Source organism: Hemicordylus capensis, chromosome 1, assembly GCF_027244095.1.
Source record: "Hemicordylus capensis ecotype Gifberg chromosome 1, rHemCap1.1.pri, whole genome shotgun sequence".
Classification (NCBI taxonomy): Eukaryota; Metazoa; Chordata; class Lepidosauria; order Squamata; family Cordylidae; genus Hemicordylus; species Hemicordylus capensis.
Window position 1 is genome coordinate 431,082,203 of NC_069657.1, and position 26,776 is coordinate 431,108,978.

Here is a 26,776-nt window from a genome sequence, read left to right on the forward strand (position 1 = left end):
AAAGGGAAGGAAACTACAATCTAACACAATCTGGGAGTCGCCTCCACCCTGAAAATGAGGCTGATGTGCTACATGTAGAATGGGCAGTAATGCCCTGTGGTACAGATAGCTTCATGGCTTCATAAGAAAAAGAATTACAGGTTTTGATCCACTGAGATAGGTCAACTTTTGAAACCTTCATTCCCAGGGAGGTTTGGTGAAAGGCAATGAAAAGGGAATCAGAACATCAGATTTCCTTGCTGCATTGGTAGAGCGGAGAGCTGGTCTTGTGGTAGCAAGCATGACTTGTCCCCATAGCTAAGCAGGGTCTGCCCTGGTTGCATATGAATGGGAGACTTGATGTGTGAGCAATGCAAGATATTCCCCTCAGGGAATGAAGCTGCTCTGGGAAGAGCAGAAGGTTTCAAGTTCCCTCCCTGGCTTCTCCAAGATAGGGCTGAGAGAGATTCCCGCCTGCAACCTTGGAGAAGCCACTGCCAGTCTGTGAAGACAATACTAAGCTAGATCGACCAAGGGTCTGACTCAGTATATGGCAGTTTCCTATGTTCCTACCTGATGTAAACTCTGAGGGCTCTCCAAACATCCAAATTATGTCAGGCCTGTTCCTTGGGATGGACAGAACGAAGGAAGCATGATGTCTTGAGTGCTGTGAAAAGTTGAGTTGATCTCAGGAAGGAAGGTCAGGTTGATTTTCAGAGCCACTGCATCAGGCTGAAAAATGTAAAGCTCTTTGTTTACAGAGAGTGCACCAAGTTCAGAGAGCCAACAAGCTGAGGTAATTGGCAACAGGAAAAGGAATTTGAAGGAAAGCAGCTTCAGGGAGATTTCAGTTAATGGCTCAAAGGGTGGCTTAGTAAGTGCATTTAGCACCTTGTTAAGGTTCCAGGAAATGAATCTGTGTATGGGAGGGAGAGCTAAGTTAGAAGCCCCTTTAAGGAACCTTCAATGGTGAGGATGAAGCAGCGAAGAATTGGAAACCAATATGGGGAGGATGGAAGAGAGAGATGAAGTTTGATGCTTTAGGGTCAAGAGAGATGAAGTTTGACACTTGGGCAGAGGCCCAGGTCAAGCCCTGCTTGTAGAAAAGCCAATACCTCTGGCACACTCACAGATAGAGGATGGAGTTTCTTCCTGCAAGACCATTGGCAGAAGACCGCCCAGGTGGCTTGATAAATGTGGTTGGTAGAGGAATGTCGTGAAGCCAAGATGGTATCCTGGCCCGCAGTGCAATAGCCCTGGCTGGCTAGGGCCGAGTGTTCAACTTCCGAGCTCAGAATTGGAGCCACTCTGGGTCTGGATGGTATAAAGGGCCTTGTGATAGTAGGTCATCCCTAAGAAGTTTCAGGTCTGAAAACCAGGTCCTCTGAGACCAATAGGGAGCGATGAGTATGAGCCCTGCCTGCTCCTGCTGGATATTCCTGATGAGTCTCCTTATGACAGCCATATTGGGGGGAGGGGGGAAGCATACAGCAGACCTTGGGGCCAGGGACCCATCAGGGTATCTATCGCTTCCGCCTGATGTGAGAAGCGGCTTGTGAAGAATCTGGAAAGGAGGTTATTGTGTGGTAAGGCGAAAAGATTCACTTGGGGAGCCAAAGAGAAAAGTCACCTTGAGAAAGACTGTGGGATGGAGAGACCATTCCACTGGCACAATAGTCTGAGCCAGTCAGCTTTGGAATTGGCAATCCCCTGCAGATGCTCCGCCGTGATGGAAGCCAGGTGGCGTTCTGCCCATCAAAATATGAGGACTGACATGAGGGGGCAGGACTTGGTGCCCCTTGACGGTTTATGTGAGATTTTGCCAAGATGTCCATCTGTACAAGGACATATTGACCCCGTATGGCAGGAAGGAAGTGTAGGAGAGCAGGACGGACTGCCCTGAGCTTGAGCCAGATGATCTTGTACAACTTCTCGCTGAGGCTCCATGTACTTTGAGCATAGTTGTTCTCACAAGGTGCTCCCCAACCCAGAAGGCTGGCATCTGCTGTGATGATGATGATACATGCAGGGAGTTCCAATGGGAGACCTCTGAGCATGGCATCAGAGAGTCACCACCAGAATGAGACACAAACAGCTAGAGGTAGTCGAATCTCTCTGTGATCGCAGGCTATGATGCTGTCCTGAAAGGGTAGAAGTAGCCACTGAAGAGGACAAGAGTGCGACTTCGCCCAAGGGGTGCACTCCAGGCAGGCAATCATTTATCCCAGGAGTTGTGCCAGGAGCATGAGATCCATGGACAATTTCCTCAGGAGAGGTGGTAATGAGAACCACCACAGCTTCTCCCTTCTCTCCTGTGGTAGTGATATTGTACCTTGACAGGTGTCAAAAACTGCCCCTAGTTGCTGTAGTGACTGAGACAGAGTGTGGTGTCTCTTCTGGGTGTTGACCAGAAAACCATGGGAGCTGAGATGGTGTAGAGTGCGTTGGACATCCACTTATGCTTGGTGAAATGAAGGGGCCCAGATCAAAAGATTTTCAAGTTACAGGTGAATATGTATTATTTATTTTATATTTATTTATTCGATTTCTACACCACCCTTCCAAAAATGGCTCAGGGCAGTTTACACAGAGAATTAATTAATAAATAAGATGGATCCCTGTCCCCAAAGGGCTCACTATCTAAAAAGAAACATAAGATAGACACCAGCAACAGTCACTGGAGGCACCATGCTGGGGGTGAATAGGGCCAGTTATTCTCCCCCTGCTAAATAAAGAGAATCACCACGTTAAAAGGTGCCTCTTTGCCAAGTTAGCAGGGGCAAAGAGTATGCCACTTATGCGGACAATGAGAGCTACCATAATCTTGGTAAAGGCCCATGGGGCTGAGGAAAATCTGAAGGGTAGGGCTCTGTATTGGTAGCATTGATTGTTGTAACAAAAATGGAAGAATCTGCCTTGCACTAGGATGATGGGAACATGAAGGTAGGCTTCTAAAAGATCTATGGAGGCCAGAAAGTCCTGGATTCAAATCACCTCTTATGCACCAATTCCATCCAAAATTCCTTTTTTGGATTAAGTGTTTTAGGCATTTTAAATCCAGAACTGTCTTCCAGGAGCCATTCTTTTTTGGAATTAGAAATAAAATTGAATAAGGGGCTTGACATAATTCTTTCGAGGGCACATGTTCGTCTGCCCTGATCTGCATTAGATGATGAATGGCCAGATTCATCCAATGTTTTTTGTCAGATTCTGTGATTTGGGAATGGCTATGAAATGGTTGGGAGGGAGGGATGCGAAGTATAGTGAACAGCCCTCTGTGATGGTAGTGAGGACCCAGCGAACCCAAGTAGTGGCTTTCCACTGGTGAAGAAAGGGGAGAAGCTGTCCCCCCACAGGGAGGTAGTCATTGTTTGCGGGGGGCTGGGACATCGTGGAGGGAAACTGTTGAGCCTGTTGACCCCTGGTGGATCCCCTACCTCACTGTTGCCACTGGTTGTGCCAGGTGGGTCTGGCGCTGGATACAGCACCTCTGTATCTGTTTACAGAGGATCAGTTGTCCCTGTATTGGTTCCCCAACAGTATGGGGAAGTTTCTGGAGGAGTGAAAGGAGTAGCTGTTATTACAGAATGGGTGACAAAAATCCCTGTGTCCTGAAGGCAGGGCCTTCTTTTTATCCCTTGTTTCTACAAGAATGGGGTCCAGCACCTCACTGTTGTGTACCTGAAAAGGGTATGGATACAAGATTAAGCTTGGACTTAGAGTCCACATTCTAAAGGCACCTATGTGCTGCCACCCCTGAAACCATGGCTCTAGATTAGGCTTGCTAAACTTAGCCCCCCATCCCCCGCTATTTTTGGACTACAACTCACATAATCCCCAGCCACAGTGGCCAATTGTCAGGGATTATGGGAATTGTAGGCCAACATCTGCAGGAGGGCTGAAGTTGAGTATCCCTGTTCTAGATGCATGCTGAACACAATCTAGGCTGGAATCTGCCATGAGGACTGCAGCCTTGGCCAGTTTGTTAATGCCCTGCTGCAGTTTTGTATTTTCAGGAGGAATGTGCTGGACTAATTACTTAGTCCAGAGGCTCAAGGCTTGGCCAAATACTGAATTGGTGGCCACCGCTTTAACTATAAGTAGCAGAGGCTGCATGTGCTTTACCATAGACCACACTTTCTGTCTTCAGGAATTTTTAACTTATCCTCCTCCACCTTGGACATTACAGAGCCAGAGACAAGGTACCTCAACAGAAGGTACTGCTATGAGGTCAGATACATCTTGTGGAATGGCATATAGTTTCTTAGGGTAAGAGCCCACAAGTTTTGTAGAGGTAGATTCCACCATCATGATACTATGAAATAGAGGTAGAAAAGGTACAGTCACTGTGGACACAGTTAAAGATGGGAAAACATTTTGATCAAAAGTGGTAAACATTTGATACACATCTATTGAGGAAACATCATTGATCGCACATTTAACTTTGGACAACAAAACCTCAAAGTCAGATGTGGAAAACAAACATGTGGACAGAAGGATTTGGGGAGAGATATTCTCATATAATACCCCTTCTTCTTTAGGCGATTCCCCCTTACTGCCAGTGCGAGGCCCTAGTGCCCTTCTGGATGAGATGCCTCTGAATCAGAATTCTGAGATAGAGGGGCTGCAGGGTTAGGAAGGGGGAGGGATGCTGCAGAGTCTGGTATCACAGGAGAAAGAGAATCAGGGGAGGGAGAGGACGACGACTGATAGACCATTTAGGTACGGTTGGGACTTCTTCTGAAGACGAAGGGACTGGGACCTTGCATCTCTGCCACTCAGGAATTTCCTGGGTATTAAGCAGCCCTGCTCCGTAGCCAAGATGGCAAGCCTGCAGGGGCTGGAATCAGATGAGGAAGAGAAGGAGGGGCGGATAGGTGATTTGGGATCAAGAGAAAGGGCTGGTGCTGCAGGAGCAGCTGGAGGAGATGAAGGCGGTGGCAGCTTGATAAGGGAGCTACACTCCCATACATTAAAGTTCTTTAACCAGGAAGCAACATCTTGGTGAACGGGGTGGTTGTCCAGCAAGGAAACCGTACTTACGACCTCAGTAGGGACTGCAGGCTCATCCGGTGTTGCAGGCTGAAGAGCTGTTGGATAGATCACCCAGTCGGGGGTGGGGACCAGACACACCTTTTCTCAACTGGGCTGGCGAAGTGGGGTGCACATCTGGGGAAAGGCACGGCAGAGCTGGCTCCCCCGTCCCCAAAGATGGATCCAAGTGTGGTGGCGGCGGCAGCACCAAGAAACCCGTTGACAGGCCAGAGCCCAAGAGCGGCCAGAAAGTGTTCTCTGATACTGGCACTAAGCAGCGAGGAACCTGGTCCTCACAAACCTCTTGCACCAGTAGCTGCTCACTCAGGTGAATGGCATCTGCCTTAGCCTGGCACTTGCAAGGTTGTTGAATAGCTCCTTCAGCGCTCTCCACGTGCTTTGTTTTCTGTGAGGTCTTTTTATGGCCCTTCTTAGCCTTGGGAGCCACTTCGCTGAGGGTGGCCAGGGGAAGGTGTGCGAGGTGCTCCCAGTGTGGCAAAGCCAAGCACAGGAGTTTGGAGCCCAAGAGGGCTGTAAATGAGAAATAAGGAAGCCGAAAGCAAAATTGCCAATTAGCCAAATAGACTAAAATAAAAGAATGTCTGGAGTTTCAAAATAAAATAAAATAAAATCAATTCCCTTCCCACCCTTGATCAATCTAAAGGAGGTGGGGGGGAAAGTTAGGAAACTAGCCAAAACCTAAAGGTTTGGAGAGAGCTCCTTCTCAGCCCTGTTCACTGGAGCAAGACAGGACTGGAACTGGTGCACTGGCCTAGCCATGTCTTCAATTCAAAGTCTGGATCCTGTCTGTGGAGCATGCTCAGTCCACAACCCTTGGTGTTAGGATAGCCTCCAGCACTGTGGAAAAGGGCATGTTATTGAACGTGTCATGCCTTGAATACTTATACATATTTTAAAAGAGAACTAATTCATGTAAATATAACATTTAAAACCACATTTAAGTGTCCTTAGTTAAATTATTTTCCTAAACAAAGATTACAGTTCAAATACTTTTGGCTAATGGGAAAACTGTGGAGATAGTTATACAACATTAACATGGCATGCATTTTTATTATACCCCACCCCCCAGCCAATATAAGTCAAATATACATGGTAAATCAGATCCTAATCTATTAAGGGTATCAGAACATGTTCCAGAAAAATTTCCAGAACACCCACATCACTAGTAACACACTTATCAAATATTTAGATACCTTGTGATTATATTAATCACTCTCTCAACCATAAAACACACTATTACAATGTGAATATTTAAATTTTTGCATACAGCAGAATTGTACGCCAAACCAGTCACCAATCCTAAATAACTTTAGTCCAAACAAAACTGGAGCCAAACCAAATCATCTAATGTTTTGGCTCCCAGGGTGTGAGGCGTATTTCCCCATCCACACAACTGCAAATTGTTACTGGAATAACAAGCATCAAAGTACATCCTAGCAAAGAAGAACAGACTGTATGTACTTGAACCATCAAGGTTCTTTTAAAAATACATTAAAATTAAACATACATTAAGTTAGCTACATAAAATTTCAACCCAAGACAAACATCTTTTATTATTTCCTCCATACACACCTAGAAGAAAGAGATAAGAACTCAGTGTGAGAATGGTACAGGTGGACACTGCTGCAAACTACCTCTGGGGAAAGATATCGGAAAAACCTCTTTGACTACCAGCTGAGGGTAAGCTTTAAGCCTAACCCAGACCTCAAAGAAAATGAAATCACCAGGATACAGGCTACAACTACTAAAAATGCACCTAAAAGATTTTAACTGATCTTGCTCAAGAGACCTGAAGAATTAGCTCTGAAATAATTTAAAGGCAAAATTCCAAACTACAAAACAAAAGATCTATGGGAGCTTTCAAGAACTTGGTCCTCCCAAGACAACTGTAGCCTCACTACTTTTCTCTTTCTAAAACACTGTGAGGAATGGGGGGGGGGGGCAGGAGGAACAAACAAACAGCACAGTAATAGGATCAAACCCACATGGGAGTAACAAAGGAAGCAGCCTTTTCCAAGGAACCGCTGAGTTGCCAAAGGCAAGTCACTTTCTCTCAGCCTTTATTTCTGTCTGTGAATGTGAAGAATGACCTAGCTTGCAGGTCTGTTGAGTGTAAAGCTAATACAAATTGCAAGTAAAATACTTTATGAATGGCACCAGTATACTGCAATTTCAATGCCTTTGAATAAAGTTCTTATAAGAACATCTGACCACTTCTGCCTTGGAATCAAACCTCTATGCAGTCCCCATAATCAAACATACCACATTTTAGGATGCAGGTTTACATCAGTATTTGAGTGACAGCACTCATAATTTGCCACCAAAAGGTAACAAACAGGAGCCATGATGAACAGATTTAGGCTACAGGGGAATCCCATTAAGAACTAAATCCCTATGAATACTTTAACCTCTATAGTTCCATAAAGTGCTCAAGTGGCTATCCAGGAAGGAGCCCAGAGTTCATCCTGGGGCTCCCAGCCAGGCAATCTCACCTGCATCATGGGAAGCCAGGGCCCTTAGCATCTTGCCAGCACTGCGACGGATTTGCTTCTCCTCATTACACAGCATCTTCATCAGCAGATCCAGGGCGCCCGTCTCCTTGAAGACACCTGTCAATGAGCCAATACTGGCATAGGCACTGAGCACATGGATGGTGTTCAGGATAGAGGACTCTGGGCCTGTTGTCCTGGCCATTTGTCGAGCAGCCCTCTGCACCAGGGTCCTGACATCAGCCTTCATCTCAAGCAGTGAAGCCTCATCCAGTGTAACATCAGATGGAAATGTGCTAGGTGCTTTCTCCTCCTTCACCCGCTGCCCCTCAGGTTTCCTCTTGCCCAGTAATGTGGGGCAGTTGGCATAAACTTCCTCTCCTGACATCCACATCAGAATATTCTCCGTTTTGCTCTCAGCGGAAGCAGCATTGGCACTGTTCCCTATGCTGTCATCCAAGCTAAGGATGCTCCAACGAATCAGGTATTCTGTGTGTCCATCATGGCCACGACGCTGCCGAATTAGCTCCTCAGGATAGGCCTGCAGTTTGGGCCCAAGGTGCACCAACAGATTTCCATTCCGCCTCTCGCCCACCATGATAGCAGATGTATCTAAGAACAAAGAGGAAAACAGTTAAGGTAGTCCCCAGAAGATATCCAGAAAATCCAAGCTAGAAGCCCCACATAATCATGCACTCTCCTGCCATAAGCAGGGGTGCTGGTCTGTTTCAAGAAAGCAAGTTACTCTGGAGCAAAATGGATAGGGACATAGGAAGCTGCCTTATACCAAGTCAGACCATTGATCCATCTAGCTCAGTACTGGCTACACAGACTGGCAGCAGTGTCTTCAAGGTTGTAGACAGGAGTCTCTCTCATCCCTTTCTAAAGATGCCAGGGGGGGGATTTGGAACCTTCCGCATGCAAGCGCTCTTCCCAGAGTGGCGCCATCTCCTAATAGGAATAATCTTACAGTGCTCACGTTATGTAGTCTCCCATTCAGATGCAAACCAGGGCAGACCCTGCTTAGCAAAGGAGACAGTTCATGCTTATTCCCACGAGACCAGTTCAGACAGCAAGCTGACTCAACAGACACCCCATCCCAGACACTCCAGGCTTCTCAAGCTAAAACCATTCTTTTCCAGGTATTTGACACTTAACACCCATAGAGAAACACTTTGCTCCTATTAACATGAGGAAGTTCTTTTCAAACCACAGCACTCCTGGTTTGTACAGCTCCACAGGAACCAGAAATTTTGCATTCAGGGATTTCCTAAGAGCCTCTTGTCTGAATCCAGGACAGCAGGGACTGTTTCATGTGGAGAAAGAATTTTAAAGAGATTTGAGAGCCCAACAACCCAATCTTAGTAATGTTTCCTCAGAAGTAGATCCCACTAAGTTCAAAGACACTTTCACCTAAATAAGTGTGAAATGAATTGTTTGCCCCCGCATGATGGAAATTTTACTATATTTTCAGCTGCTATAACTTGACAATATAATTCAAGTGAGAGGAAAACTTACAAACTACCTTCCACACAAATATCCTTGGATAAGCTAAACTTTATTTTTGTAATAGCTAATCACATATCTTGAGGGAGATTCAAATAAAACATCCAGACTACCTTTGGTCCTATACAAAATTTGTTTTTTATATCATATCAATCAGTTCTATTTGCCACTGTTTAAAAGCAGAAAGAGTATCATTAACTAATGAACTTCTACATGGCAATTATTATTTACCTTCTGGAAATATGCAAATTTCAGTTATCTATTCAAAATTAGGTGCTGGAAAAGCTACCCTAACAAAGGGAAGCATCCAGACTGATGTCCTACTTGGGCAATGGGGCCCCAGCCCTCAGGGACATATGGAGGAAGCAGAGGGAAAGAGGTATCCGCAAAAATTGCCCCACCCCATTCCTTGTGCAAGCAGTACATTACTCTGGATTGGGGCATAGCATCCATTAGAGAAGCAGGGACAAATGTCCGTAGGCCTGATGGGTCAGGGGGCCCCCCAAGGAGAATGCTCCACCACCACTTCTTATCTTGGCCTCCAGCTCCAGGGGGTGGGGGGTGATCAAGCAGGAAAGACAGCAGGCACGGCAACGGTGAGCCTCTCCATTCTGGTTGATCTGAACACCTGCGCAGTTCGACTATGGACATCACATGCCCGTGACATCCATATCCATAGGCCATATCCATAGTCAATATCCATATCCATAGTCAAACTGTGCACGTGTACAGTTTGGCCAGAGAGGAGAGGCCCGCCATGCCCGCCGCCTGTCCCACTCGGATCACCCCCAGCCACCCACCCCAGAGCTGAAGGCCAAGATAAGTAGTGGGAGGAGCGCAGGAGCAGTGGGGGGGTCAGGGCAGGGGGGGCGGGGAGATATTGATTGCCTCGCCCCTTGCATCTGATGTCAGATACGGCGGGTGTTTGGGGGTGCGGGGACACTCCTCTCACAACCCATGAGCACGTGCAGCAAGAGCACGGCTATGTAAGGGCAGAACTGAGCTGCCAAAAACTGTGAAAAGCAAAGCTGTTTATCTCAGATCACGAGGTCGGGTATATATTGCCCGACTGTAGATATGCAAAACTGCGAATGCTGAAATCGCAGATAAGACACCACCTGTATTTTGTACTGATGGCACCACATACCCCTGGGCCAGTTTTTAGCACCAACTAATGCTGAAACGAATGTAGAGACATTCAGGTTTCTGGAGTGAACAAACTATCTTCACATGCATAAATGTATATATCATATTTAATAGTGTTTAAATTCAACAATTATATCATATAGAACTATACAATTCCACTGCCCAATTTTTATTTATAGGTAACACCAAAGTGTCAAGATTGCATGCAAGTACAGTAGGAGGTCACATAACCACTCTCTGTTTAGCTCAGTCCAGATCTAGATTTCTATCCACTTGCCAACTATTCATTTTATAACTAAGGGCCTGTACCTAAAGGCAGCACCTTAAGTGGCACAGCGGGCAAATGCTTGACTAATAAGCAGAAGATTGCCAGTTCAAATCCCTGCTAGTATGTTTCTCAGACTATGGGAAACACTTATTTCGGGCAGTGGCGATATAGGAAGATGCTGCAAGGAATCATCTCATACTGAGCGGGAGGAGGCAATGGTAAGTTCCTCTTGTATTCTACCAAAGAAAACCACAGGGCTCTGTGGGCGCCAGGAGTCAACACCGACTTGATGGCACACTTTACTTTTACCTAAAGCCAGAGATTTTTAGCTTCACTTGCTGAAAGATAAGAAGTGTGCTACAGGGTTTTTGTCAAGCACAAAAGGTTTATTACTTGGTGCAATCAACATTTGTTTAAGATGAGGGTGCATCAAGTAGACAAGACCTTAAGGTCTGCTGAAGAGATTATTTTAGCTGTTCTTGCATGCGGCACTAGTGAGGTGATGAAATTACAACTACTAGTTGAGAAACTGGCATAGTTCCTGGAAAAGCACTGAAAGTAGACTTTATTACCGATAGGATTAACTAGGATTATTAAGAAGAAAGCTGCTCTCACTTTTTGAACTGTGGTTCAGTTCAAAGATGATTCAATTAACCTGAGAGGTGTACATTTCTTGCTCAAGAGTATGCTAACTAAGAGTATACGTAATCACTGAATTCCAAGTTGATTGCTTGTTTCCTACAAGCTCATGTACATTACATGAAAACTGATTCATGCATTCCAAACCAGGATATGTGCATGTGCTGACAATATGGAAAAAGAGTGCACTGAACCAGTAACCTGGTTCAGACGTCACACAGAACTATCGTTTAACCCTGAGTTGCACATAATATTTCCAAGCCTTGGGCTCAGATCGGTGCTCCACTCTCCATGAATGAGGGGAGGAAAGTTTCTACTTCAGTAATTGTTTAGAACTACCCGGGATTCTGGAAAATCCTAGCTTGGTCCCACTATAGTTTAGGAAAAACCAAGTTATTAAGCTGGACATCTGAATCAGACCACTGTAACTCTCTAAATAAAGCTGTAATCCAAAGTCTGTCCATTCGCTCTTCCATAAGGAGGAAACCATATGCTGCAAAACACCTAGGGCCTTAGGCTGTAGAAGAACATATCCTTATCTGACAGAATGAAGCTTGTGCTGCCACATAGGCATTATGATATTAACAAATGTGGGGAACAGTAAGCTCACTCTCTCACAGGCAGCTGTATCTTCTCATAAAGAATTATAGGCTTGTTACCAGGACCACATAAAATTTACCAGAGATGTGGGTTTTCTGGGCAGGAGGGGAACCACATTTTCCATACAAATTATCATTTGCATAAAATCTGCATTGTTTTCTTCTTTAAAAATCACTATACAAATTTTCCTGATGCTCTAAATAGATGATGTTCCGACCTGGCATATTATCTATATTATTAATTCCTGTAGATGGACCAGGGGATGCATGGGGATGTGGCAAGCCATGCCCCCGCTGAAGCCACGACCAATGGCGGGCCCAGCGGGGGAGACACGTGCAAGGGTGGGAGGGAGGAGCGTGCGCCAGGAGGTGGTTGGCGAGACTCCACAGGGGTTGTGGCTGAGGGAGGTGAACAGTTGACCGGCAGGGAGGAGAGGCCCCTTCAGGAGCCGCTGGGCCACCCGATGCCTGACAAGTACCAAACGAAAATGGCGACCCGCCACCCAGTGAGGTGAGAGGCTCTGTGCGGGGTCAGCAGAGGTGGGGAGGAGGGCAGGGGCAGGAGGTGGGGGGAGGGGGGACCCGCTGATGCTCTGTGCGGGGTCGGATAGTTTGATCTATTATATGACTTTTTTAAAAAAGGAACATTGGTCTTACCGTGAAGGTTCTTTTTCCCTGAAGTAGGAGGGCCTCAGAAAGGGTGATGTACTGCGCATGCTCGAGACAGAACTGGAATCACTTGATTTGACTGTAGGCGTGGCCACCTCATAGCCCCAGTTCCAGTGGAGACGAGCGAGGTATACAGACATAACGGGAGAGAGCTCAACCTAAACATGTGTAAGTAACAACTGACAGGAGTAACATGAAAAGATAGATAAACAGCTGGATTGAGGAGAAAAAACTGTAACCCTGAGAACAGTCTCAGACAAAAAAATGAACCATAACACTGTCCGACCCACCCTATGAACCTAGATAGCACATCCGGGCGGGGCTGAGGCCCTCCTACTTCAGGGAAAAAGAACCTTCACGGTAAGACCAATGTTCCTTTTTCCCCTGAGTAGGAGATCCTCAGATAGGGACGTGCCCAAGCTAGTTATGACCTGGGATGGGACAGATGTGCTTACACCACCTGCTGTAAGACGGTGCGACCAAAGGCCGCCTGGTCCTGAGAGAAATCAGGGATTTTGTAGTGCTTGATGAAGGGCGTGGACGAGGACCAAGTCGCCGCCCGACATATTTCTGATAATGGAACGTGTGCCGAGAAGGCCACAGAGGCAGCAGCACTTCTGGTAGAATGCGCAGTCAGCCCGCCCGGAGGTGGGAGATGAAGCGCCTCATACGCCAACCGAATGCAGGACTTGATCCAATTTGCCAATACGGCCAGTGACACCTTCTCGCCGATGTTATTCGGCCGGAAGGAAACAAAGAGGGCGTCGGAACGGCGAAAGCCTCTGGTACGTCTGATATAAGATCTTAATGCTCTTCTGATGTCGAGTTTATGCCACAGTTGCTCCTTCAGATGTACTGGGGCCGGGCAAAATGACGGAAGGACAAGAACTTGAGACCTATGAAATGTGGAATTAACCTTCGGTAGGAAGGTGGGGTCCAATCTAAGGACCACTGAATCAGAGTGAAATGTGCAAAACTCCTTACGCACGGAGAGTGCAGCTAACTCTGAGACCCTGCGGGCTGATGTTATTGCCACTAGAAAAAGAACTTTCATTGAGAGGAGCTTTAATGGAATAGATGCGATAGGTTCGAAGGGCTCCTTCGTGAGGGCATTTAGGAAGCGATTCAGGTTCCATGATGGAAAGTGGCTAAGTGGGGGAGGAGCCAGGTTTGTTGCCCCTCGCAGAAATCTGGAGATGTGCGGGTGTAGATGGACTGTACCCGATGTCGATGTAGAGAGATGCAGCACAGATGCTAATGCCGAGGCCTGAAGCCTGAGCGTGCTTGGCCGTAATTTCAAGTCCAGGCCAGCCTGTAGAAATTTGAGGACTTCTGGGACTCCTGACTCTGAGGGCTCTTTCCTTCGATCTTTGGACCATCGCACAAAGGCCGACCACGTCGCCTGGTATACTCTGACAGTGGAGGGTCGCCGCGATGCCAGGATAGTGTCCTGTACGCCCTTGGGATAACCCTGAGCTGCTAGTTTTGCGCGCTCAACCTCCAGGCGGCTAGTTGCAGCCAATGTGGGTCCGGATGTAGTAAAGGACCTTGGTTTAAGAGGTCTGGACGGTTTGGTAGACGCCATGGAGGCCGAGTCGCCAGGCTGAGTATGTCTGGGAACCACGGATGACGGGGCCAGAAGGGAGCCACCAATATCAACTCTGCTCTTTCCAGATGAAGCTTCTGGAGAACCTTCAATATTATGGAGATCGGTGGAAAGGCGTACAGCAGAACGGCTGGCCACTGGGAGTTCAACGCATCTATCGCCTCTGCCAACGGAGTGTGACACCTCGCAAAGAAGTGGGGAAGTTGATCGTTTCCTGGTGCGGCGAACAGATCGACCAGTGGGTTGCCTAGAACCCGGGTCATTTGGTGAAAGACCTCCGGATGCAAGGCCCATTCTCCCGGATCCACCGTCTCCCTGCTGAGCCAGTCCGCTAGCTCGTTGTTGTCGCCCTTGAGATGTTCGGCTACCAGTGACCGTAGGTTGCGCTCTGCCCATCTGAATAGCCGGTCTGTCTCTCGCATGAGGGTCGTAGACCTCGTACCCCCTTGGCAACTGATATGAGCCTTGACGGTGATGTTGTCCATCCGTAGTAGTACGTGATGGCCCTGAAGGATCTGTTGGAAGTGGAGTAGGGCTAGGCGTGCGGCCCGAAGCTCCAGCAGATTTATGGGTAATAATACTTCCTGTGGAGACCAGGTGTCCTGTACAACTTCTCTGAGACAGTGTGCTCCGCAGCCGGAGAGGCTGGCGTCTGTTGTCACAATTATTTGCCGGGGTTCCGTCAAATGCAGCCCTTGTAGAAGGGCAGGCGACAGCCACCAATGGAACGAGTGCTTGACCTCTTTTGGAATGTGGATGAGCGAATGCTGAGCGGCCATGATCTGATCCTGCCAGGGTAGGAGTAGCCATTGCAACGGGCGTGAGTGCCATCTGGCCCAAGGGGTGCAATCCAGGCAGGCTACCATGGAGCCCAAGGCCTGAGCCAGCATCATAACGTCCTCCCGGTCCTTGTACAAGAGGGGGCGCAGTTGCTTGAGGATGCGATCCCTGCATTCTGGGGGCAGCGAAATTGTGTCTTGCGCTGTGTTGAATAGGGCCCCGAGGTGGACCAGTTCCTGTGATGGTATTAGGTGGCTCTTTTGCCTGTTGACCACGAACCCATGATCCCTTAGGGCCCGTAGTGTAGTGCGAACATCCCTGATGGCCTGGACCCTGGAGGGCACCCGGATGAGTAAGTCATCCAGGTACGGGTGGAGCCCCACCCCTTGGAGGCGGAGGAAGAAAACTACGGAGACCATTAGTTTCGTAAAAACCCTCAAAGCGGAGGCCAGGCCGAAGGGGAGGGCACGGTACTGAAAGTGACCTCCGTCGTAGGCGAAGCGTAGGAATCTCCGATGGGAAGGTCTGATCAACACGTGGAGATAGGCCTCCGAAAGGTCCACCGAGGCCAAAAAGTCTCCTCTCCGCACAGCCTCCTTTATGGTACGAAGCGACTCCATGCGGAACTTTTTCTTTCGCATGAAGTGATTGAAAGACTTCAGGTCCAGTACCGCCCTCCAGGATCCATCCTTCTTTGGCACTAGAAAAAGGATGGAGTATACCCCCTGGAACCTTTGGGACGAGGGGACGTACTCTATTGCCTCGATCTGAAGAAGATGACTCACCGATTGTTGCATCAGACGATGTTTTCGTGGCACAGAAGATTTTGGTGTGGGGATGAAGCGGGGAGGTGGGGGGGAAACCAGATCTATGGCATAACTGTTGGAAATCGTATCCAGAACCCACTTGTCGGAAGCTGTCGACATCCATGTAAGTACAAAGCGCGATAGTCTCCCGCCTACCGGGGGGGGAGTCATTGTTTTCGGTGTCGGTAGTATGGGGAGAATGGTTGGGGTGCTGATCCGCGTCCCTGGCCCCTGTTATGCTGCCTCCATTGTGGTCTGCCGAAGCCTCTAGAAAACTGGGGGCGGTAATCCCTGGGCTGGGGGGATTGATTGAAATGGTATGGTTGATAGACATGCTGTCTGTAGGGGCGAAAGGAACTGTGTCCGCTACGAAAGGAAGTTCTGAAATCCTTCCGAACAGAGGGCATGACCTTCTTTTTATCTTTTGTATCTATTAGAATGGGGTCCAGTGCCACGCCGAAGAGGGAAGCTCCAGCGAATGGAGCCGAGGTAAGTGCCATCTTGGATTTGGGATCGACATTCCAAGACTTCAGCCACAAAATCCTGCGAACCACTACACCTGCCACCAATGCCCTTGATGACTGTTGAATAACATCCAAGCTAGAATCCGCTGTGAGTGCCGCAGCCTTGGCCATCTTGTTAATTCCCTGTCGTAATTTGGGCAACTCAGGTGGGACCATCTGCACCAGCTCTTTCGCCCAAAGGACTGCAGCCCGAGCGAAAATAGAATTTGTGGTGGCCATCTTTATGGAGGTGGCAGAAGCCTCGTGTGCCTTCTTTAACAGAACGTCACAACGTCTGTCCTCCTGCAATTTGAGTTGTTCGTGATGTTCTGAGTGGACCAACGCTCCTGACACCATCTGGGCCACCGGGGGGGTCTACTCTAGGTGTTGCAAGAAGTGTAGAAACCTCTGATGGCAATTGATAATGCTTTCTAGGCAAGCTGCCTATGGGCTTGGAGGAGGTGGGCTTTTGCCACTCAGCACACATTACTCTATGAAATAGCGAAGGGAAGGGAACCACTGGATTAACCAGATCTGTAGAGGGGAAGACCTGCTGGTCCAGAGTAGGAGCAGTGGAACCCGCTGGCGGATCTGCTGGGGAAACATCCTTAATGGTGCGCTTTGCCTTAGCCAACAATATGTCGAAATCTGTTGATGAGAAAAGCCTTGTGGAATTGGAAATAGGGGGAGCTATGTCCTCCTCTGAGAGTTCCCCTTCCTCTTTATCTGATCCCACAGGATCTTCGGGAATCAAAGGCTGTGAATCATAGGATTCCTCCCCAGAAGAAGCGGGGGGAGCCACTGGTTTTTCAGCTCTGACCGGAATGTTAGTAGGTGTATTAAGAGGAATTGCAGGTGGAGGAGGGTTGAGAATGGGTATAGGAGGAGGGTTGGGAGTAGGTACGACCTGGGGAAGGACCGGTCGAGTTGGTACACAGTCGCTGCCAGGCACATCAGAGGAAGAGGATGAATGCTCCCTGCGCCTGTGTTTGGATCTATGAGCGGGAGGTCTAGGCATAAACAGACCGCGTTCCCAGTTAGGGATGGCCCTACGTCTCGGACTGGAGTCCGGAGAGGATGAAGATAGGCGGCCAGTGCCCGTTTTCCTGACCCTTTTACGTTTTAGGAGGGGAAGACGGGATATTCGTGTGTTTGCTCTTTTTAAGAGCCTTTGAAGGACGATGCCCCATGGACTTTGAAGTCTGGGGTCGATCGTCAGTGACACAAAATGGCGGCGGAGAGATTGCAACGGCTGCAGTCGCAAGCGGAGATGGAGCCGGCGAGGCTGCAGGGACCGAAAAATCGGCAGCGACGGGCAACAGAGGCGCTAAGCTACCCAATTGCTGTGGTAGTTGCGAACTCTCCGACAGTGAGCCCTGCATGATCTCCGCGGCATGAGCCGCCTCCAAAATAAGCCCCTCAAGCGCCAAAAGGAAACACAAACAGAATTTGAATGTCCAATTGTAATCAGAAATAAAGAAGTAATTTTGAAACAATAATTTGAAATGCCAATTGAGACTGCTCCCTTCCCACCCTTGCACAGTAAGTAGGCAGAGCTAGAGTAAAGGAGTAGGAAGGGAAGATGAGAAACGAATGCACCAATATGAATCCGAAGATGAAACTGACCAGAGCTCTCTCCAATAAGTCCTATCCCGAGCGAGACAGAACTGGAACTGGGGCTATGAGGTGGCCACGCCTACAATCAAATCAAGTTATTCCAGTTCTGTCTCGAGCACGCGCAGTACATCACCCTATCTGAGGCCCTCCTACTCAGGGGAAAAAACACCTCCACCATATGAAATTCCCACACTGCGTATCTGAAGTTGTTTTAGTAGCCAAGTAGTTGAACTGAAATATCAGGGGCGGGGGCAATAAAGATATTTCATGTGTTTTAATTGTTATACTGCAACAAATCCAAAGCTTTACATGGAAACAAGCTTTTCATCCTCTCCCCCCAATAAATCAACACAATACATTTACTCTCTCACTCTTCCTGCGTATAATCACCTGAAAAACATTACTATTTATTTATTTATTTGATTGATTCATTGATTTGTTTTGATTGATTGATTGATTGATTTGTATACCGATTGATTGATTGATTGATTTGTATACCGCCCTTCCAAAATGGCTCAGGTTCAGAAATCACTGAACTTACCCAGTATTGCATTGGAATCAATTCATTGTTACTAATGAATTTTATGAAACAATGCTGACATTCAGATTGGTATTTTGCAAGGGCAGCAGTGCCAGACTACCGCTGCACTGTCACCTGCGATGGAGAAGGGCTGATTTCCTTCAATCTTCCCTTCCCTCTTAAGCCTAATGTATGTCACCAGAATATGCCTGAGGGTTACATGACTCTCAAGGACATATTTTGGTGATGCACAGTACGCTTCAGAGGGAAGGGAGGATTGGCAAAAGTTGGCCTTTCCCCTGCTCAAGCAACAGTGCAGCAGGAAAATGGAACTCACATTGCTTCACATGCACACTGCTAGTTTGGATATCAGCCAATGAAATTTTAAAAATGGAAATTTTTCCACTGGTAAAATAAACTATGAGGAAATTTTCCACCCCACATCTCTGACAAAATGATGATGATGATGCTTTTTGTAAAATACTGAGATACTCAGCTAGCAAAAATTGTAATTGTTACGAACTGGCTTCCTCCCCACCCCCCAAAAAAATTAAACATAATTTTTTGAAATATTTGAAAACAAGTATACTGCATCAAGATTTTTGTTAAAACAGTTGATTATCATTAAAAGTCCATGGATGTGAATCCAACCTGTGAATTTTGGGAGAATCCAATCTGTAAATTTTGGGAGAAATTTTTAGGCACCCTCATGTCAGAATTTTGATTTTTCACAATTAATGCTATATAGCTGAAAAATAATCCAAATGTATTTGTCAACTTATAAATCTTATTTTGAGACTGGATCTCAAAGGCAAGACATCATCTTTATAAAACAGAAGTATTATTCATCCTTAGATGTAATTTTGGATATGTTGGGAGCTGTTGCTAGCAATGCTTTTCTCCTCGTTTGTGTTTGAGTCTCCAGGCTTGGAGATCTAACTCTTGACATAATCAGGAGCCTCACAGTATTGTGAGCTCTCCATTTATGGTACATGAGAACAGGTCACAACAATAGTGGGCTAGTCGCCCCTAGATCTGGCTCCTAAAGCAATTGGAAAGGGGAGCAGATGCACACCCTTCCTATGCTGGGATACCCTAAGTAGACCCCAGAAGTTAACTAAAAGCAGGTTAACTCTCTGCCAAGGCCACTCTGCACTCAGAGTAAACCGCATCCTCATCCTTTCCTTTCACAAAGGATAGCAGCCAGCTATCCATTAACTCAGCAGGAAGAACAGAGATAAGGCTTGTGGAGGTAAATCCCCCCCCCCACAAAAGAGGCTGAATCAGAGATAAAGATCTAAGAATGCACCCATTAAAAGTACTGTAGTGGATTAAAGCCTTTGTCTCAGAGCAAGCTCATGTGAGGGAAAGAAATACTGGATTATCCCTGCTTGAACTGCCTGGCTAGGCTTCTCCTAAAATTATTCTGTATTATCGGTAGGTTCAAAATGTTGCCATCACCACACCTCTCATCAACAGAGCTTGAACCTCCCTGGGCTTGGGGTGGAATCCCAGGGAAAACTCTCCTTATTTTATTATTGGATAAGTACAAAAGTCTTCCACGTGCAAGCCCACACGTAGTGAGAAAACTGATAACTGCTGAATGTTTCAGGACGTGTTTTCATCAGAGAAACCCCCTTTGCCCCCTGCCTTTCTGCGAGTTAAAAACCAACTTGGAGAGGCTTGTAAAAAGAAAAGAACTTTTAAAAAACACAATTTAATTCAATTACTACAGACTGCTTCTGTCTGAAGCTTTCTCAGCTTTTAGATACAGTTAAGAATTAGGATTACAAAAACAGGTTGTCTTAAATGTTTAGTCTTTTGCAATGCCCTAGGTAGGAAGGGCGTAGGCTAGTGTTCCCTATTTTAATTACATTACAGGTAAATAATAACAGAACAGTATCAAGACTATGTAAAAGCACACACCCCAAAGAAATAGAAATTATAACACAAACTCTTACTAAACCACTTTCTCCTGCCCTAAGCTTCCGAAGGCTTCCTTTTTCCTTGAACTCATCAAACTCTGGTTAAGAATCAAGCCACTGCAGTTCTATCCTCCAATAGCTGCAGTCATCCTCCTGCAGCCAACCTCCATGGCCACATGGCCTCCTATGCACCTCCCACCTAGCTTCTTCTCTAACAAAAAACTCCCTTCTTCCTGGCAACAGCTCTCTAGGTCCCGCTCACCTGCTGTGCTGATTGGCTGAGCCCTGGAGTTGCTCACCAGCCTGTCAGTCAAGACAAGGTTCACTTTCCATTAACTCTTTAGAGGAAGAGGAGTCTGATCACTACAAGTACTAACTAGATTATTGGACTTTCCTTCCATGCAGATTTTGTCTCATGTCTATAGACTCTGTTTTCATGACAAAAGCCTTGGCATACCTCAGCAATTCCCACATTGTTACACACAGGAAGAAAGATCAGCAACAACTGAATCCTTGCCGGTTCCACCCAACACACCTATCCAACAAAAAAAGGTCAATTGGAATACGCCCCCAGGATATGTTTTTGGGCATAAGAAGTCCCAATTTCATGATCCAATATGCTCTTTGTGTACCCACTACCTTGGAGTCACCGGCTGCTGTTTGGGCGATTTACTGTCCACAGGCGATGCCATGCTGCATTCAGTTCTTTGTGCCACCCTTCAGATCAGCTTTCTTGCCCAGTCTTCCTTGCTAACATAGGAAGCTGGTCGCATAGAGCAAGCACACTTGTGGATTCATCTCTCTTAACTAACCCCTCCACCTGCCACTGCCCGAGCTGTCCCAGAAGAAGGTGGTCCCTCGGTGGTTCCAGAAGCCTTGAGATCCCTTCATCCAGATCAGGTGATATGAGTGTTTGCCCATTACTGGGCCCAATTCTATCTCTATTCCCCTTTCTTAAATCCAACCACCTCCCTCTCTAAAAGCCTCTTTTTTCTTGCCCGCCAGGGAGAATATACAATTAGGATTTTAAGCTGTAACGCCTCATTGCAGTTAACCATATTTTTGATAGTAGTAGTGCTTTAACCACACATTTTCTTCCACTGAACCCTTCCCTACAATAAATACCTTATTTTAATGTTGAAATTTAACTATTGTCTCAATCCAGTCATTTCCTGAGTCCACAGTTATGCACAAATTAAATCTGGCATGAAACTGTACTTTCTGAGCTAATTTCCCCATATAAGCCCAAACGTAGATTTAGGGGTGTTCACCAATCACCTTGGGGCAGTTTCATTAACAGAGCATTTATGCAATAATTTATTCACCAGATTAATTAAAAGATCCTCTCTCCAAGGAAAAATTGGAGGACCTACAGTTTTTCCCTCCTCCTCTACTTGACAAGGGTCAGCGTAGTATAGTGGTTAGAGTGCTGGACTAGGACCAGGGAGACCCAAGTTCAAATCCCCATTCAGCCATGTTACTTGCTGGGTGACTCTGGGCCAGTCACTTCTATCTCAGCTTAACCTACTTTACAGGGTTGTTGTGACGAGAAACGTAAGTATGTGGTACACCGCTCTGGGCTCCTTGGAGGAAGAACGGGATATAAAAATGTAAATAATAATCATAATAATAAGCGCAGATGAAACTGGTAATTCACTGATATTTCCTTCCATTTTTCTACACAGCTCAAGGGAGCATTAAAATCTCTCTGCATTTTCAAGCTTATCGTTGGGCATTTATTCCATCTTTAGTCTTGGAGTAAAACAATGAGTCCCAGGTTTCGGTCACACCTTGGGCACAGCTCAAAAGTTATTATTTGGCTCCACTGAAATTTTGGCAGGTGCTGGGTTCATCATTACTGGTGTTTAAAGCCACAAGGCATATGTTATTTATTTTATTATTTTTATTATTTTCTTCCTGGCAACAGCCTAAACCTACATACTTAGGTTTCTCCTCACAACAACCCTGTGCAGTAAGTTAGGCTGAGAGAGAAGTGACTGGCCCAGAGTCACCCAGCTAGTATCATGGCTGAATGGATATTTGAACTCGGGTCTCCCCGGTCCTAGTCCAGCACTCTAGCCACTACACCACGCTGGGTTCTAGACATGGTTTTGATCCTTTCCAGCACGAAAAGCTTACATTGTGGGAGAATCCCTGTTTGAAGATTGCTCATAAATATTATTATTGGGCTAACTGGGCCTCCCACAACATCATTACACTAGATCAATTGATTGCTTTTGAAGATGTTTTTAAATCTTTTCATACAGAGCAGAGTTTGATTTGTCTTTAAATGCTAGCTGGCAGTTTATTCAGCTAAAACATTTACTATCACAGTTTTTTGGTCCTGATGTGATTGCAGCGTCTGAAACTCCATTTCTATTATTAGACCTGGAACATCTATTGGATGCACCTCAGTCTGTAACCTTGCTCTATCAGAAGCTTAAAGATACTGATAAGACTAATACTGATTATATATGAGATCTTTGGAACAGTACCCTATCTAATTAAATCAGTGACAGGTTGGTAGGTTGGTTGATTGATTGATTGATTTAAAATATTTATACCCCGCACCTCCAGTGCAATACTGCTCGGGGCAGCTTACAACAATAAGATAGACACAGATACAAGTAATAAAATTAATTATTTTTAAAAAGTCAGATTAAAAACAATTATTAGGTTCAAATTAAAACTGAAAATTATAAAAAGCTAAAGAAGCTAAAGTTGTTAAGGTTGTTTTGAAGGCAGTGAAACATGCCTCTTTGGATCTTAAAATGAGGCTAATACAGCAGAAACATTTATTCCGTGTTTACTGGATACCACAGAGAATGTCTGATAAAGGATAGTCACAGACTTCAAGATGTTGGAGCTGTAATCTCTATAAGGGTACACTTATGTATGTGGGCTGGTCCTGTCTGGTTATTGTGCCATTTTGGTTTGAAATTCATATGGTTGTTAACATGACATTGCAGCAACCACTGTCAAGGATGTTCATGTTTTTTTGGTGTATATCCCCAGCATATGGAAACTAGCATTAGATTAAGAATTGTGGATTTTTCATGCTGGGGGGTTGCCAAAAATATTATAATACAGCACTGGAAGGACAATTTTACTCACAAGCTGCAACTTTTTACTCCCAAGCTGCAACATGTGTTCCTTGTCAGCATTTGAACTAGGCTCCCCACCCCCCGACGGAAAAATGAAGAGGAATTTTCAGCTATTTAGTCAAATTATAATGAATTATTAATGCTTTGAAGACAAGAGATATATCCTTAGAAGAAGGTCCCCCCACCACTACCCTTCTTTTTTTCTAGGTAGGTTGTATCTTGTTTTGTTAAAGGGATATTTCTTCTCCCCCCACCATCACAATTATATTTACACATATAATTGCTATCCTCAGTTATATTACATGCACTGTTGTGAATCTTATTGTGAACCACCTTGAGATGGTTTTGAGGAAAGGCAGTATACAAATTCAACAATAAAATAAGTTGTGATAAAAAGTGGGGAGGAATCTCTCTAGAAGATATTAGGGGTGCTGACTCCCTAAAGTTCCCATATCTTCTACTCTTGCCAAGGACAAGCAAACTGAAATGCACAAATACTTACTTATAGGGGTGTGCACAGAACCGCCAAACTGCGGTCCGGCACTGGGGTGGGGGGTGGGTTTACTTACCCCTCCCACCACTTTCCCCCTCCGGTGCCCGTAGTTCCTGTAGTAATTGGGGCGGCAGAATACCTCCCTGCCGCCCCTTCCCCCCGTTTCACTTCTAAAGGCTCCCAGAAGTCTTCTGCGGGCGCACACATTGTGTGCGCGCTTCAAGTCTCCGTGACATGTGCGCCCGCAGAAGATTTCTGGGAGCCTTTAGAAGTGAAACGGGGGAAGGGGCGGCAGAGAGGTATCCTGCCGCCGCAAGTTACTGCCACCGCCATACCTTCTTGCCACCCCCCGCCTTAGGATATTTTTTAAGACGTGAAGCGTGCGCACGCAGAAGACTTCTGGAAGCCTTTAGAAGTGAAACGGGGGAAGGGGCGGCAGAGAGGTATCCTGCCGCCGCCAGTTACTGCCACCGCCATACCTTCTTGCCACCCCCCGCCTTAGGATATTTTTTAAGACGTGAAGCGTGCGCACGCAGAAGACTTCTGGAAGCCTTTAGAAGTGAAACGGGGGAAGGGGCAGCAGAGAGGTAGCCTGCCGCCCCAATTACTACAGGAACTACGGAGGGGGAAAGCGGCAGGAAGGATAAGTAAACCCTCCCCCCACTCTTAAAGAAACCCCCCACCCAAATCGCCCGAACCCCGAACCACCCAGGTCTGGACCGGTCCGGAGGCCTTTAGAATGGCCTCCGGACCAGTCCTGGCACATCACTAAAACACACACACACACTTTTCTTTTTCTGAGTTCAGACAAAACTGAGCAATGCTAAAGATAAAGTGTGCCGTCAAGTCGATTTCGACTCCTAGCATCCAAAAAGCCCTGTGGTTTTCTTCTGGTAGAATACAGGAGGGGTTTACCATTGCCTCCTCCCGTGCAGTATGAGATGATGCCTTTCAGCATCTTCCTATATCGCTGCTGCCCAATATAGGTGTTTCCCATAGTCTGGGAAACATACCAGTGGGGATTTGAACCGGCAACCTTCTGCTTGTTAGTTAAGTATTTCCCCACTGAGCCGCTTAAGGTGACCGAGCAGTGCTAGAAAGGAACATTGGGTCTTACCTTGTGAAGGGTCCTTTCTCCCTGATCTGGAGATCATCACTAAGGGATCAAGCATTGAGCATGCTCAAGACAAGACCGGATATTCCAAAATGTAGATCCTCCTACCGCCTGGTGCCGTCCCCAGTTCCGGGACTGATGCGAAAGGTGACGAGGACCCGATATGCTCTGCTAAGAAACCAACTTAACAACACGTAAAAGAACAAAGGTATGAGCCCCCATACATATAAACCCCAAAAAAACTAGGCGAGAGAAACAGGACAGGGAGAGATGAAGCTAGAACCCTGGAGACCTGCCCTGCCCAAAAGCGAACTAACCCAGCCAACTGAAATATGAGGAAACATCCGGATGGGTCTGATGATCTCCAGATCAGGGAAAACAGACCCTTCACAAGGTAAGACCCAATGTTCCTTTCCCCCTTCTGGAGATCATCACTAAGTGACATACCCAAGCCGACACTTGGAGACGGTCCCACAGAAAGCGGGGGAAGGATGCTCATACCACCTGTTGCAGAATCCGGCGACCAAAGGCCACTTGGGACTCCAAAAATGATGGAATTTTGTAATGACGAATAAATGGAGAAACACAACTCCATGTTGCAGCCCTACAATATCTGCCAAGGGAGCCTGCGTCGGGAAAGCCGCGGACACTGCTGTGCTGCAGGTAGAGTGAGCCATAATACCCTGAGGGGGATTAAGGCCAAGACTTTCATAGGCCATCTTGATGCAAGCCCGGATCCACACCACTAGGGAGGACTTGGAAGGCCAATGACCTAGGTTGCAGGTAGAGAAAGACACGAAGAGAGCATCCAACTTCCTGATATCCCTGGTCCATCTCACATAGAAGCATAAGGCATGCCAAACGTCCAGTTTGTGCCAACGCACCTCCGTTGGATGGGAAGGATTTGGGCAGAAAGACGGGAGGACGACCTCCTGGGCCCGATGAAAAATAGAGTTGACTTTGGGCAGGAATGTAGGATCCAGCGTCAGCTTCACTTCATCTGGAAGAAAAACGCAGAGCTCATGGCGTGCAGAAAGAGACCCTAATTCGGAGACTCTGCGGGCAGAAGTTATAGCCACCTGGAAGAGAGTCTTGTAGGACAAAAGTTTTGGAGAGATGGACCCCAGTGGTTCAAATGGGTGAGCAGTCAATGCATTCAGCACCTCATTGAGATTCCACGATGGGAAATGGGGAACAGGAGGGGAGGCCAGGTTGGAAGCTCCTTTGAGAAAACGTTAAATGTGCGGGTGCAAGGATTGAGTGCCGGGGTCTGAAATTTTTAAAACTGATGCCAAAGCGGATACCTGTCTCCATAAGGCAGAAGGTTTGAGATGGAGCGCCAGGCCAGCTTTCAAGAAGTCCAACACTTCCGGGACCCCCGCTGAGAGGGGGTTGAGGTGTCTGGTCTGGGCCAATCTGGAGAAAGCTGCCCACGAAGCCTGGTATAGGTGCTGAGTAGACGACCAGCGAGAAGCTAAGATGGTGTTCAGGACCTGTGAGGAGTAACCCTTGGATTTCAGGTTGTTGCGCTCAACCTCCACGTGCAGAGTTGTAGCCAACTGGGCTCCAGGTGATGAATGGTTCCTTGGCACAGGAGATCTTGATGAAGAGGCAGCCTCCACGGAGGTGCCGTGGCTAGGTTGACCAGGTTCACGAACCATGCCCTCCGGGGCCAGTGTGGAGCGATCAGGATGACTTCCGCTCGTTCCATACGGATTTTCCTGACTACCTGGCCCAGTATCGGAGGAGGGGGGAAGGCATAAAGGAGAGCCCTTGGCCAGGGTATCACGAGGGCATCCATGCCTACAGCGGATGGGGAAAGAAACCTTGTGAAGAACTTGGGGAGTTGGGCATTGAGGGGCGATGCGAAGAGATCAATCAGAGGAATGCCGAAGCACTGCGTGATCTGATGGAATACCAGAGGGTGAAGACTCCATTCGGACGGGTCGACCGATTGC

At 46.9% G+C, this 26,776-nt stretch overlaps 1 protein-coding gene across 2 annotated transcripts in view; it reads right to left on the minus strand.

The window, feature by feature from the left end:
• Positions 1-26,776, minus strand: part of LOC128352424 (cullin-9-like) — a 121,293-nt gene that overhangs the window by 77,299 nt on the left and 17,218 nt on the right. For both annotated transcript variants that reach the window (XM_053313005.1, XM_053313008.1), the window contains exon 2: positions 7,527-8,135. In XM_053313005.1, coding sequence (XP_053168980.1) covers positions 7,527-8,135 — 609 coding nt within the window. The remainder of the gene's footprint in view (positions 1-7,526; positions 8,136-26,776) is intronic.